The sequence below is a fragment of the Camelus ferus genome, chromosome 17, assembly GCF_009834535.1.
Source record: "Camelus ferus isolate YT-003-E chromosome 17, BCGSAC_Cfer_1.0, whole genome shotgun sequence".
Taxonomy (NCBI): Eukaryota; Metazoa; Chordata; class Mammalia; order Artiodactyla; family Camelidae; genus Camelus; species Camelus ferus.
In genome coordinates, this window is record NC_045712.1 from 9677721 (window position 1) to 9690391 (window position 12671).

General features: G+C 40.7%; 1 protein-coding gene across 14 annotated transcripts in view; it reads right to left on the reverse strand.

Annotated features, from left to right (window-relative positions):
- Positions 1–12671, reverse strand: part of MITF (melanocyte inducing transcription factor) — a 209513-nt gene that overhangs the window by 28775 nt on the left and 168067 nt on the right. For 11 of the 14 annotated variants that reach the window (XM_032458091.1, XM_032458092.1, XM_006186542.3 and 8 more), the window contains 2 exons: positions 2333–2560; positions 1207–1290 (listed from right to left, as the gene is read on the reverse strand). In XM_032458091.1, coding sequence (XP_032313982.1) covers positions 1207–1290; positions 2333–2560 — 312 coding nt within the window. The remainder of the gene's footprint in view (positions 1–1206; positions 1291–2332; positions 2561–12671) is intronic. The other 3 variants (XM_032458097.1, XM_032458098.1, XM_014560761.2) reach the window with 2 other exon arrangements.

The window sequence follows — 12671 nt, forward strand, 5'->3', positions numbered from 1 at the left end:
AAACACACAATGCAATCTCAGAACTCAGATGGGTGCTCCTTTGTCTTTTTGCCATTTTCAATCAAAGAAGACAGGCTCCAATGTCATGGGGCTTATTGGAATCCTGGTTCTCCCACATTATGAACTGGGGCAATGCTGCTAATGTTTAAGAGCCTCAGTGTGCCAATCTGTAAAATGGGGTTAATAATATTCATTGCCTCACTGGATTCTTGTGACATTTTAGGATAAACCATATAAAGTGCTCATAGTACCAGGAATATAGTAAACACTCAAAAAGAAAAAAAAAAGCGTGGTATTAAGGTGACCCCTGAGAAGAATAACTGGAGGTCAGTTTTCAAAAACTGCCAGCACGTTGTTTATTAACTTCCATTTCTAGGTACACCAGTTTTATCTGTTTTGTTTGTTTTTAAAAGATGATTTTTCCAAATGGCTTGGCGAACAAGAAAATGGGCCTATGAGCAACCTTTCTTTGTAAAATTTTTATTTTATTTTTAGGGAAATGAAATTAGTGGGTTTGGTATAATAGAATTTTTTAAATAATTTTTTTCTTATGAAAAGTGTAATGTATGTTGGTTATAGGCAGTATAGAAAAGGAAAAAAATAAGAATTTTTGTTGCTTATTCATCTTTCTCATATATCTACGCACATATTTTAAAATACATAAATATATTAATAAATGGATGTAGCATGATTCATATTTCCATTAAATAGGATGTCACAGAGGAACCTTTAATTACTTGGGAAAAATATCCATTAATTATTATTAAATGAATAAAGACAGTTTCAAAATATATGTTCCATGAGATTCCACTTTATAAAACAACATATGTCACACACACACATCTTTTGGTTTTACTAATATCCGATCAAAGTAGCTAACCTATAAACTTGTATAATATGCTTTGATGATGGTATCTAAATGCAGTACAGCAGTTTATACTTTATTTGTTAAAATTTATGTATTTTTAGCACTTTTTAATGACATAAAGCAACTTGAATGCATTTTAAGTATCAATTCCCTAGTAATTTTTTAATCATGAGACACCATGAAAAAAGGAGGCCTGCTCATAGCTTTTTCTATTAAAAAAAAAATCAATGGGGGTAAAAAAAAAAAATCCCTTAAGTCATCAGGAAGGTGTGATTAGCCACAAATATAGATCCTCATTACCATGTGTTACATCCCCGGGCTGCCAAGTCATTCAGTACCTGCATGCACGACGCTCGTGAATGCGTGTTCATACTTGGGCATTCGCTCTCCGCCCTGTTTTGCTCTTCAAACTTATAAAATCCCTGCAAAAACACAAGCAAAATCAGCTCATGACTTGGATTTGCAAATGACTTTTCAATGACATGTTCACACGAGCCTGATGGCACGGCAACAAGAGGAACAATAAAGGTGGAATCTGACGAAGAACCGAAACAACGAAGGAAGAACTTCCCATCCAATCAGCTCGATAGATGACAAACACGGACAGAGAAGAATAAGAAGGTTGGTTTGGGCAAAAGGGAAGACTGTGTCCCTCTAGAAATTAACATCAACCAACTTCAGGAAGTCACCTCTGAAATCACATAAACGTTTCAGAGGACAGTAAAACTCCATTCAAGTGAAGCTCATCGTCTCATAATTTGTAAACAACAGGCATCAATCTCCACTCTCCTCTTAGGTATGCTTCCAATTTTGATGCAACAGTCAGCTTGAGGTCTGTTTGAGTCTTGTCTCCAACTCAGCCTTTACAAAAGCAGATCGAACCAGCAGCAGCAATTTAGTAGGAAACCGAATTTACTCAGCAACGACACCTTTGCTTTTCTGTTACATTCTCCTGTGCTGTATTATTGCAATCCAGCCACGCACATTCTGCGCTTTCCACCCCCCCCCAACTCAGGGAGAAATAAAAATAATATTCCAGACATTCACAACAAGCGGAACTTCTAAACCGCCTGTCCCACACCTTTTCTATTTTTGCTATTCTTTTTCCACCTTCCCTCCTCTCCCTGCATTTTCACTGCTTTGGAAACGGAAAGGCCTGGAAGACAAGAGAACATTCAGCTAACGAAGCGGAAACAGGGTGGGAGAAAAAGTGTGCTCGCCTCCACATTCCGCTCCAAGGGGACCAGGGCTCCTGCTACGAGCCACGAGCCATAAACCCAATAACCCAGCGATGGCGGCAGTGGGAAGAAGTTGGAGGGTGACGGCTCTGATGGGGAACCTGGGACAAAGGCCGGTGAAGGTGGCCACGTGGACAGACTAGAGTCCGTAGTCAAGTGCGGGAGTAAGATCCAACAGACAGTCATTCAGTGTAAGAAAAAGGAGAGGGGAGGAGACATAAATTACCTCTTTTTCACAGTTGGAGTTAAGTGTAAGCATAGCCATGGGGCTGTTGGGTGCGCTGCTCCCCGGCACCGGTGGCATGACATGATCGCCAGGCTGGTTTGGACATGGCAAGCTCAGGACTTGGTTGGCATGTTTATTGGCTAAAGTGGTAGAAAGGTACTGCTTTACCTGCTGCCTTTGGGCTTGCTGTATGTGGTACTTGGTGGGGTTTTCGAGGTGGGTCTGCACCTGAACATAGCCACGGAGGGAAGAGAAGAGAGCGCTGTTATTTGCGAGTTCTGGACAGTTCTTTCAAGCACAAACATGAGACGGGCCAGGCCAGCAACAGAATCAATGATTAAGCCCCTGTTAGGTACCAGGCACTGTGCTAATGGATTTTGATATTACTGAAGTCTCAAGGCTAACTCTTAGGATTTGGGGTTAATACTTTGCCCTGTTTCATTTCCCTGCTAATTAGCGGTACATGCCTTTAAAACCCTGCGCCCGTCTTCTCATGTCTAATAACTGAAAATGTACAACTATCTGTAGGGCAAAAATTTCCCCAACACACCTGGAAGAGTTTATTAAGATCAAAACAATAATCTAGAAGAAGGTGCATAACTTGATTTATTTCACTTTCCTTTGGCAAACAGAACAGCTTTCTGCTTTAAAAAAACAAAAACAAAACAGAACAACAACAAAAAAACTCCTTTAGAAACAAGTGTAAAACGGTTGCAGAAAATAAACAGAAATATTCTGATGATTAAATCAACTGGTTGTGGATTAATTCCTTCTACTTTCATTTGGACATGATTATTCAACATTTTAATTAAGATTTTAAACTCACAATAAAAGACAGTTCCCACATTAAACAGTTCCTTTCAAATGCATAACACCTCTATGCATGTGTTTTTAAAAGCATGAACATTAAGCCACCAGGAGATTTTCCCCTTCTTTCTTATAAACATTAATACAGAATAAGAAGCTTTTTTTTTTAAATCAATGATACTAAATTTAAAGTAATTTTTTTCCCTTGATAAACACAGTTTAATCTTATGAGCTACAAACAGGAGCTGATGGAGAGAGCACAGCCGTGCACCAGGGGGAAAAAATTCCTACTCATATTTACTCTGTTCAAAACTACATTGAATTACTGCTTACATTATCAGACAATAAACAGCATCAAACTGGTAAGACATGTACTTACTGAGAGCTGTGTGTCTACTACAACAACACGAAGAGGTGAAACACTCAAATTTATTGATTAAATTTCAGAGACTGAATATGAATAAGAATAAAGCTCACCTGATAGTGATTATATTCTAGCATTTCCAGCATAACAACGTTTTTCGTGGCCCCAATCCAACGAGAAACGGTAGACTATTCACTCCCTCTACTTTCTATAATTCCGATTTGAAGACTGGCATAGAGAAGGCACTACAAGGTACCTTGAGACACCACCGGAAACTTTATCACAGCAGCCCTGCTTATAATAACCTAAGCTAATTAGTTATGCATGTAAAAAAAAAAAGTTCACACAAGGGGCTTTTTTTTTTGGAAGCCCTACGAGTTTGATCTTAAATATTGATATCAATCCCATCCCACCCCACCCAGCTTGACGTCACATTTTTTTTTCATAAATATAAAAGAACCTTTTTAACTGATGAGCTATCAAAGTCAAACTCACTGTCACATCAAGGCCAATTCACTATTCATCTTTAGTTCCAGTAGTATTAATAGACAATGCTATTTCTCTTTCAGCAATAGGTTAAGAGCCAGATGCCCCCTTTGGAGAGCACTGCCTATAAGATGCACATGAGACTTTTCTACTGGACAAATAACTGCCACTTCCAAATGCAGAAAGAGTGTCTTTTAGTATGGAGACGTCTTCGCTGCTTCCAAGTTCAACAGCCTCATCTTGCATCCAAGATGAATGGGCATCTTATTCTTAGTCGGACAGATTCATAAATTTCCGACTGACCTTACATCAGGAAGAGGGGGAGCAACTCTAAACAGAAAAGGGAAAATACATACACACACACAGAGGCACTTTTGCATATATATTCATCTGGAAAATAAGAAATATACATCTCCCCAATTTAATCCTCAAATTAGGAAACATAAACATTTTTACAAAAAATCTTTTAATATAATTCTTGGTGCTAGAGAAGAATAAGAGTTATATACACAACGGATGCATTTATATATTTGGTCATTTACTCCATTATTTACTGTTACTGTGTGCTAAACACTGGGCAAAGCAGAGAACACACACTAGGAACAAGTAGATATGCTTGCCAGCTTTGTAACAGTCTGGGGTGAGGCAACCCAAGAAAAAAGGCAGACAAATACATATCTAAAAATTATGGTAATGGGTGACAGTCATTGCTGAAATGGTGAGATATTTTAAGCACAAGAATTTGACATTCAATAATTGCATCCAAATGCCCAGGATAATGAAGTCCTTTAGTCAGCAATCTCAAATTGTTTCAAATGACTGATCTAACATGCACACAGGGGTTCACAGAGACATTTTAGGGTTTCATAAAGGGTCCAGACACGATAATGATGAGGACAACAGACATGACTAAAATAAACATAAAATGAGGGCAATGGGTGTAATGTGCTTATTTCACTATTGCACTTAAAAAAGAAAGGGCTGAATGTTTAAAAATAAATGTTAATTCACTGGCAGATCCTTATTCTTTAATGAATCATAATTTTAGGCATTAGTGAGGAAATAAGCAATCTGTTCTCTATCTGGCATCGTCAGTGAGGTCTTTACTACAACCAGGCTGGGGTAATCAGGGTGGGATGTATGTTGCCTTATTACTGTCAGGGTCTTTTAAATAAGCTGAGAACAGATTGTCTATAAACACTACAGAGAAGACTAGCTGTTTTCAGTCCAACACTTAAAACAGATAACATAAATGAGGTCATGTTCTGTGGGGTGTAATAGGGAGTGGTGAGGTCTGTGGCAAACTAGAGGACACAGGTCTCATCTAAAAGGAACAGCTGACATAATCTGCAACTGACTGTAGCCATATGGGAAAACCATTCCAGTCTAGCCAGATCTTATACTTTTTCAATTTAGCTGGCAATCTGAACTTCTTGTTTAAGTGAAATTTCCCAGATTACAAAAATGACACCCAATGGTTTGATTTTTCATACAGTATAAGAAAAATCAAACCCATCTGTAGGCTGGACTCAGCCCACAAGTAGAATGTGGTCTCTGCTTTACATTGTTCACAAGGAGAATCTTCATATCCACATTCCTGAGGCAGGGGGGTGGCCAAAGTTCTTAGAAGTCAGTGTCAAGATCCAGGCACTTCCTGGTGCTTCTGTGAGAGGCAACAGCAGTCAGAACAGAGAAGAACTCGAAACCTGGGTTCAAATTCTGACTTTGCAACTTACTACTTAGGTGACCTTTTGCAAATCATCAACCTCTCTAGGTCTTCCTCTCCTCATACTCAAGGGGGATGACGACAGAACCTGCCTTTTAGAGGTGTTTTCAGCATTAAATGAAACCCTGCCTCTACCAGGCTTAGCAACCATCTGAAATAGCAGTTCTCAAACTTCCTTTTGTCTTAGAACCTTCTTAAACTCTTGGAACTTATTGTGTTTACATGGGTTACTTCTACACGTTTTTATCATCTTAGGAATTAAAACTAAGACATTTTTAAAACACAAGATTACCCACTAGCACATATTCCACTGGCCATCAGAACAACACCATTTTAACACATCAAGTGGCCTTGGTCAGACTGTTCCGTCTACAGTCATCCCTCGGTATCCGTGGGGGATGGGCTCCAGGACCCCCCACAGATACCAAAATCCACAGATACTCAAGTCCCTGACATAAAATGGCATGTAGTATCGTACTCAACGGATAAACACAACGAAAGGAAAAGAACACCTTAGCGTTCTTATGAAAGTAGTTTTGACCTAGCCGAACTACAAGAATCTTGGAGATCCCCTGGCCACTTTGATGACACTTTGAGAACCGCTGACCTGGAACACAGCTGGCGCCGTTGCATCACCTCCACCCAATCCTAGCCATACAATTCCCAGCTGTGTGTTGCTGGTGTGTGACACAGCCTCTGAATAGTGTCTTGCTTCCCTCACATCCAGAAGATGCTGGAGGAAAACGCTAATTGCCCTAACTTTTTATGGCATTATTATGAAGCTCTATACTACTGTCCTTTGAATATTTTAAAAGCCATGTAAATATAATGTCCTGTCTTCAACCATTCTAAACCATAACTTTTTAGTTAGTGATTTCTGTTTCACTCATTTAAAAATAGCCAAACAAGCATGCAGATGAAAACTTTTATGTGGCATTCAACTTCTGCATCATTTCCTGATAATTTTTGCATGTTTTTGACCTTCAAACCAACTATCCACATTAAGGAATTCAGATACCAAAAGTTGGATATTACTGGGCACTTGAAGCACACAGACCACAAAATAAAGCTGGGATGCTTCTTACTCTATCAAAATACACTATTTTACTGGCATAATTTATATTTCACATAAATAAAGTATGTTAGCTATCTTGCTCAAGGGCAAAAATCCAAAAGCTTTGAAGCTTTTTTTTCCTGGTTACAACTACTATCTTTTTGCCCTTTTTCCTTTCTTCATTCAGATCCTGAATTGATAGCAAGAGAATTGGAATGAATCACCTTCTAACTGTCACAGTTTAGCCTCACCACTTCCCAGGTGACACTGACAAGTTGTTTCCCATCAGTTTCAGTCTAAAGAGATTCTGGAGCACAGCGCGTAAGGCAGTATTTGTAGATACTGTCATCTTGGCTGACAAAGGAGTTCACTGGAGCAAAATAAATCCCCATCTGATGTCCACTGTTCTTCGAGTCCTTCTAGTATTTGTAAACCAGAATATAAATAAAATTGAATGAAGATTCCTGTAATCCTTTTAGTTTACAATTGATTTTACTTTTTTTTAAACAAGTCAATGAAGTGTTCAGATTTCTCAGTATGTGGTTTAGAGAGAGAATGTGGACTTTGGCTCAGTAAGCTTAAGGCATATTATAAAAGGATGATAATTCAATCAGTTGCTATACACTCCCACCCAAAACCACCATTCTTATACCGTCTTTTAAAGGACAAGGTATAGAGAAGGTTAGTTATGCAATCACTATCCCTGAGAGAATGATGAAACAGAGAAAGCTAGCTTTCTGAAACGACTGGACCAAAGTCTTATCCAGGGTCACCTCTGAGAGGTGCCAAGATTCTTTTCAGTCCCACAATGATAATGTGAGCACAAAAGCAAACACCAGCCCAGAACACATGTTCTCACTCAGTCATGTTTTCTGTACAATCTGTACAAAGGTACCCTTAACCAAAAATGAGGACAACAAGGATATGAATCTTGACCTAGGAGGGAAGAATCAAAAGCATATGCAAACAAAAAGCAAAAATAAAGAGTACTTAAATAAAGGCAAGTCAGAAGTGACCAAGGGTGACACGCCCAGGTCCTCTTCCCTACCACAGGGACCTGCCCACCAGCCCCTCCAGGCCTGCTCCCCATTTGGGGATGGCTTATAAACAAAGAATAATTTTACATTTCTAAATGGTTGAAAACCATCAAAAGGATGGTATTTCATGATGCATGAAAATTCTATGAAGTCCAAATTTCAGTGTCCATAAATAAAGCCTCCTTGGCACACAGCCACGTCCATCCGTTCGTGTGTTGCCCACGGATGCTCTCACACCAGAGCCGCAGAGAAGAGCCGCTGTGACAGAGCCCGCCTGGCTCCCAGGGCCTAAAACATCTACTATCTACATTTTTACAGAAAATGCCAACACGCCCTGTAAAAAAGCTTTACCCATCTAGAATTCAGCTTTCCTATATGTAGAAGCTTCGGCAAGGCTTGAAGAAAAGAAAGAAGTGATTTTTCTAAAGAAAAACAGTACATGTACACATCATTTCATAGTTGTTTTTCCAAATGCTGTCTAAACTGAACAAGCAGCCACGTAAGAACACAGGATGTGCTTCATTATTCCTGTTTTGAAGATAAAACAAAAACAAAAACAAAAACAAAAACAAAAACAAAAAACCCCTGCAATTCTGAAAAGAAAGTTAAAAGACTTGCCAGGGTTAAAAATCAAACCAAGGGCCCTACCATCCTATCCCCAGTTGCAAGTGATGGAAACACCTTCACTGTTGATCAGTTTTGATCTAGGACTTTAATTGAGTAAAGGGAGAAAGATAAAACTGTGTAAAACCGGAGGGGTACTCCCACACCCTATGTGTGCACACACGAATATGCATAAATTTATACCGTGCTGTTACTGGTCTGCATACTTTCACACCACTTTGTAGGATCTCTGAATTCAGAAAAATGAGTCATAAACGTGTACAAAAGGAAAGGAGGGCAAATCCATTTTTCTGTCATTTTAGTGCTGCAATAGAATAAAGTAGACCAGCCAGACCCAAAAGTTTTAGCAGGCTTCTTATCCTTAGCTAATGACCTAGAAAACACTGTGCTTATTATAAACCTCAAGGTGGGCATGCTTTGCATTTAGAATAAACAATATTTAGCAGCCTCAGAAAAAAAGAAAAGTATTATCATAAAAAAAACTCCTTCTATATGTAGTGTTTTTTCTCTCTCAGACTAAAATAAGCCAAAGGACTGAATATAAAAAGAATATCAAGTTTTCAATTCAGCCAAATAGAATTATGAGAGAGTAAAGAGTGGTAGCTGTCTACCTGCAGAGTATTTATAATCCCAGAATAAAAACGCTACTTATAAAATCAAATTCCGTATGAGAGAAGCAGCAAGAGCCAACAAACTTGATCCATTACTCATTTTAAGAGACAACCATGCACTGACAGGTCCTGGATTTTGACGATCGTATCAGTGGTTACCCGTGGACATGTCATATTATATACCAAGATTTTGTAAAATACAGGAAACAGAATTAGCATTCACTCACCCAGAATTGTCTACCACGTATCAGGTGCTGTGCATTTTATATTCACTCCTAGCTCAGGTCAGTTCAAAATAAAACCAAGAAATCACTTGGATAACCATATAAAACATTCTTGAAAGCCTCTTCATGCAAGTTTATTTTTAATCACATGATAACAACTGATTGAATACAGAAGCAACTACAGACTCCCCGGTTCTGATAGTTTTAACCTCTTATTTTGAGTCGCTGTCATCTGAGAGAACATCCAATCACCCTCTTGCCATGGATACATAAAGAACTAAATACAGGATTGGGTGCAAGCCTTAATGTGTAGGTCTGGGGTGGGGCCCAAGAGCCTGCATTTATATTATTAGGTACCAGGGGATGCCCACCTGGATGGTCCATGAGCCAGACCACACCTTGAGCGCAAGGCTTTAATACATTCTCCTGCAGACTTCTACTCCCAGCAAAAGAGTTGTAACTTTACCATTCGTTCAGCGAATATTGTTTGAGTACCAGCCAGATGCCAGGCAACCACCCTCATCTTACACAGGCTGTTCAGGGAAGGCCTCATCAAAAAAAAACCCAAAAATGACATTTAAGCAGACCTGAAGTTGGGGAAGAGCATGAGCCAGGCAGATGGGTGGGAGGAACATCCCATCAAAGTGCCAAAGTCCTCAGGTGTGGACAAGCTTCCCCTGTTCAGGGAACAGCAAGGAGGCTCTCCACACACTTTTTCCCTTGGCTTCTTATTTACCGCACTCGCCTGGTTTTCCTTCTGCCTCTTTCATTATTTCTTCTCAGTCAGTGGCCTTTACTAGTTTTCTCATCTTCTCTCCCTCTTAAATGTCAGAGCGCCTCAAGGCTCAGAGTTTAACTCCCTCTCTCTGCACGCACAGCCCTGGTGATGGAAGCCATTCTCCTGGATTTAAACCCCCAGTCCAGATGTCCTGAACTCCGTACTCATCTCCCTGTGCTGACTCCAGTGGCAGGACTGCAGACATCTCCAACTTAACATGTCCAACCTCTCCTGCAAATCAGCTCCCCTCGTGGTCTTCTCCATCTTAGTAGATGGCAACTCCATTCTTCTTTTAGGTTGAAATATATGAAATTACCAGTGTTTTTTTTTTTTTGGGGGGGGTGGAGTAGGTCAAAAAAATGGTCTTCATGTGGTTCAACCCCATTGCTCACTTCCAAAATCTGGGTCACCTCTGATTCACTTCTTTCCTTTACACCCTACATTCAATCCATCAGTAAGTACTGGCTCCATCTTCAGAATACATCCAGAATTTAACTGATTTTCACCACCTTTACTGATCCGGGCCATCATCATCTCTCACCTGATGACTGAAAACCTCTAGACTCTTCTATCTGCTTCTGTCTCTGCCCTCTTGCTGCCTATGTTCAACACACTGGGTGAGCCTTGTAAAATATGTCCGATTGTGCCACTTTTATACACACACACACACACACACACACACACACACACACACACACACACACACAAAACCCCCAGACCCTCTGCAATGGCTCCCTGCTTATGTCTGAGAAAAAACAACTACTTACAAAGGCCTACATGTCCCTAAACCAGACATACCCACAGAGCTCCTTAGAAATGCACATTCTCAGGACCCACCCCAGAGTCAATGACTCAGGAGCTCTGGGTGAGGACCAGAAATCTGTGTTTTAACAAGCTCTCCAGGTGGATTCTTATGCATAGCAAAGTCTGAAGACTCCTGCCAGCTGGGCCTATTTCCCCCTCCACCCTGGGGTCATGACCTCTCTGAGCTTATCTCCTACAACCACCGTTGGAACCTATTCAAAACCCTAACCCTCGCCCTGCCAGTTCTCTTCATTCCTGCACCCTGCTCTACTTTGCCCAGAATAGGTCCTGGCGCATAGTAGGAGCTCAGCAAATATTTGGAGAATCAATGAATGAACGGAGGCAGTGTGGCTGAAGCTCATGAAGGAAGGGGAGACTAGAAACTAAGGACTAAGGGTCAGATTGTGCAGGGCCTTGTACAGGTTGGAGACTAGGATCCAGACAGTCCCTGAAACTGTCCTAAGGAAATGGACAAGTGGTAGACCCTCACTCTTCCTGACTAATTCAGAAAGCTCTGGAGGAAATGTCTCCAGGCCAGGCAGATGACTCACAAGTGCACCTCCCTACTCAGAGCTATAACGCTTCCTTTCCTATAGGGATACATAGCCAGAGATTGCCAGACCTTACAGTTCTCATCCATAACGCCCTCCCTGCAGGTCTAACACACGTGGCCAGGAGCCAGGTGATATGCCTCCAACTCTAAGCTGTAGACCCCTTGGTAAGTCACAGTTAAAGCAGAGGTCCCTGAGCCGGGCACAAGTCCACAGGCATGGCTTACTGGGCCACCAGGTATTTAATTAAAAATGAGGCGTTTTCACACCAAAATCTGGATTTCTGGTTTCTCTGGATAAGACAGATCAGGCAACAATGAACCACTTTCTAGTGGGCCAGCAGGTGGCAAAGCTGAGAACCAGCTTCCCACTTTTGATGGGACACTTGCTCTTCATTTTGCCACGTTCCCACCACTTCTTATTCTGACAATGACAACTGGCCTGATTTACTCATTAATCTGCTTGACTCCTGAAGGCATTTAAATTGGCAAACCCTGCCTTAGTCTTTCACGCTCCACATTCCTGGAGGTAGCTCCAAATCTGATGGAATGGTGCTGGCATAAACGAGTCAGAGTAAGCCACACTCAGTGAGCAACCTCCTAAGATGTAGGCGAGAAAATAAAATAAATTGATGTAAACTTTTAAAAGGTACATACATGTTCATCCAGCAATTTATACTTTCAAGAATTTTTCCTAAGGAAATCACCGGGTATAGGGGCAAAGATTTAAGGACAAAGATGTCCAACAAAACATTACCTAGAACAAAGTAGGCAAATTACTACCAAGGGCCCACCACCTGTTTTAGTAAATAAAGTTTTATTGGAACACAGCCATGGCCATTCATTTACATACAGACTACGACTGCTTTCAAGCTATGACAGTACTACAACAGAGCTGAGTGACAGCTCTTAAATCCCCCAAAGCCTAAAATGCTGACTATCTGGCCCTTTATACAGAAAGCATGCCAACCATTAATTTCTAATAACAAATATTTAATAGCAGGCAATGCATTAAATTAATTACGAGGTGGCCGCGTAAGTTCAAGATTTCCCAACTTCAGCACTATGTACCCCATGGCCAGGTGCCAGGTACCCTGTTATGGGGTTGCCCATGGATTGTAGGATGTTTAGCATCATCCTTGGCCTCTGCCCAGTAGATGCCAGTAGCACCCTTCCCACACCAGTTCTGACAACCAAAAACATCTCTAAATGTCCTGGGCTGGGGAGGAATTGCTCCCAGTTGAGAACTGCATACAGATGGATACAGTGCAGTC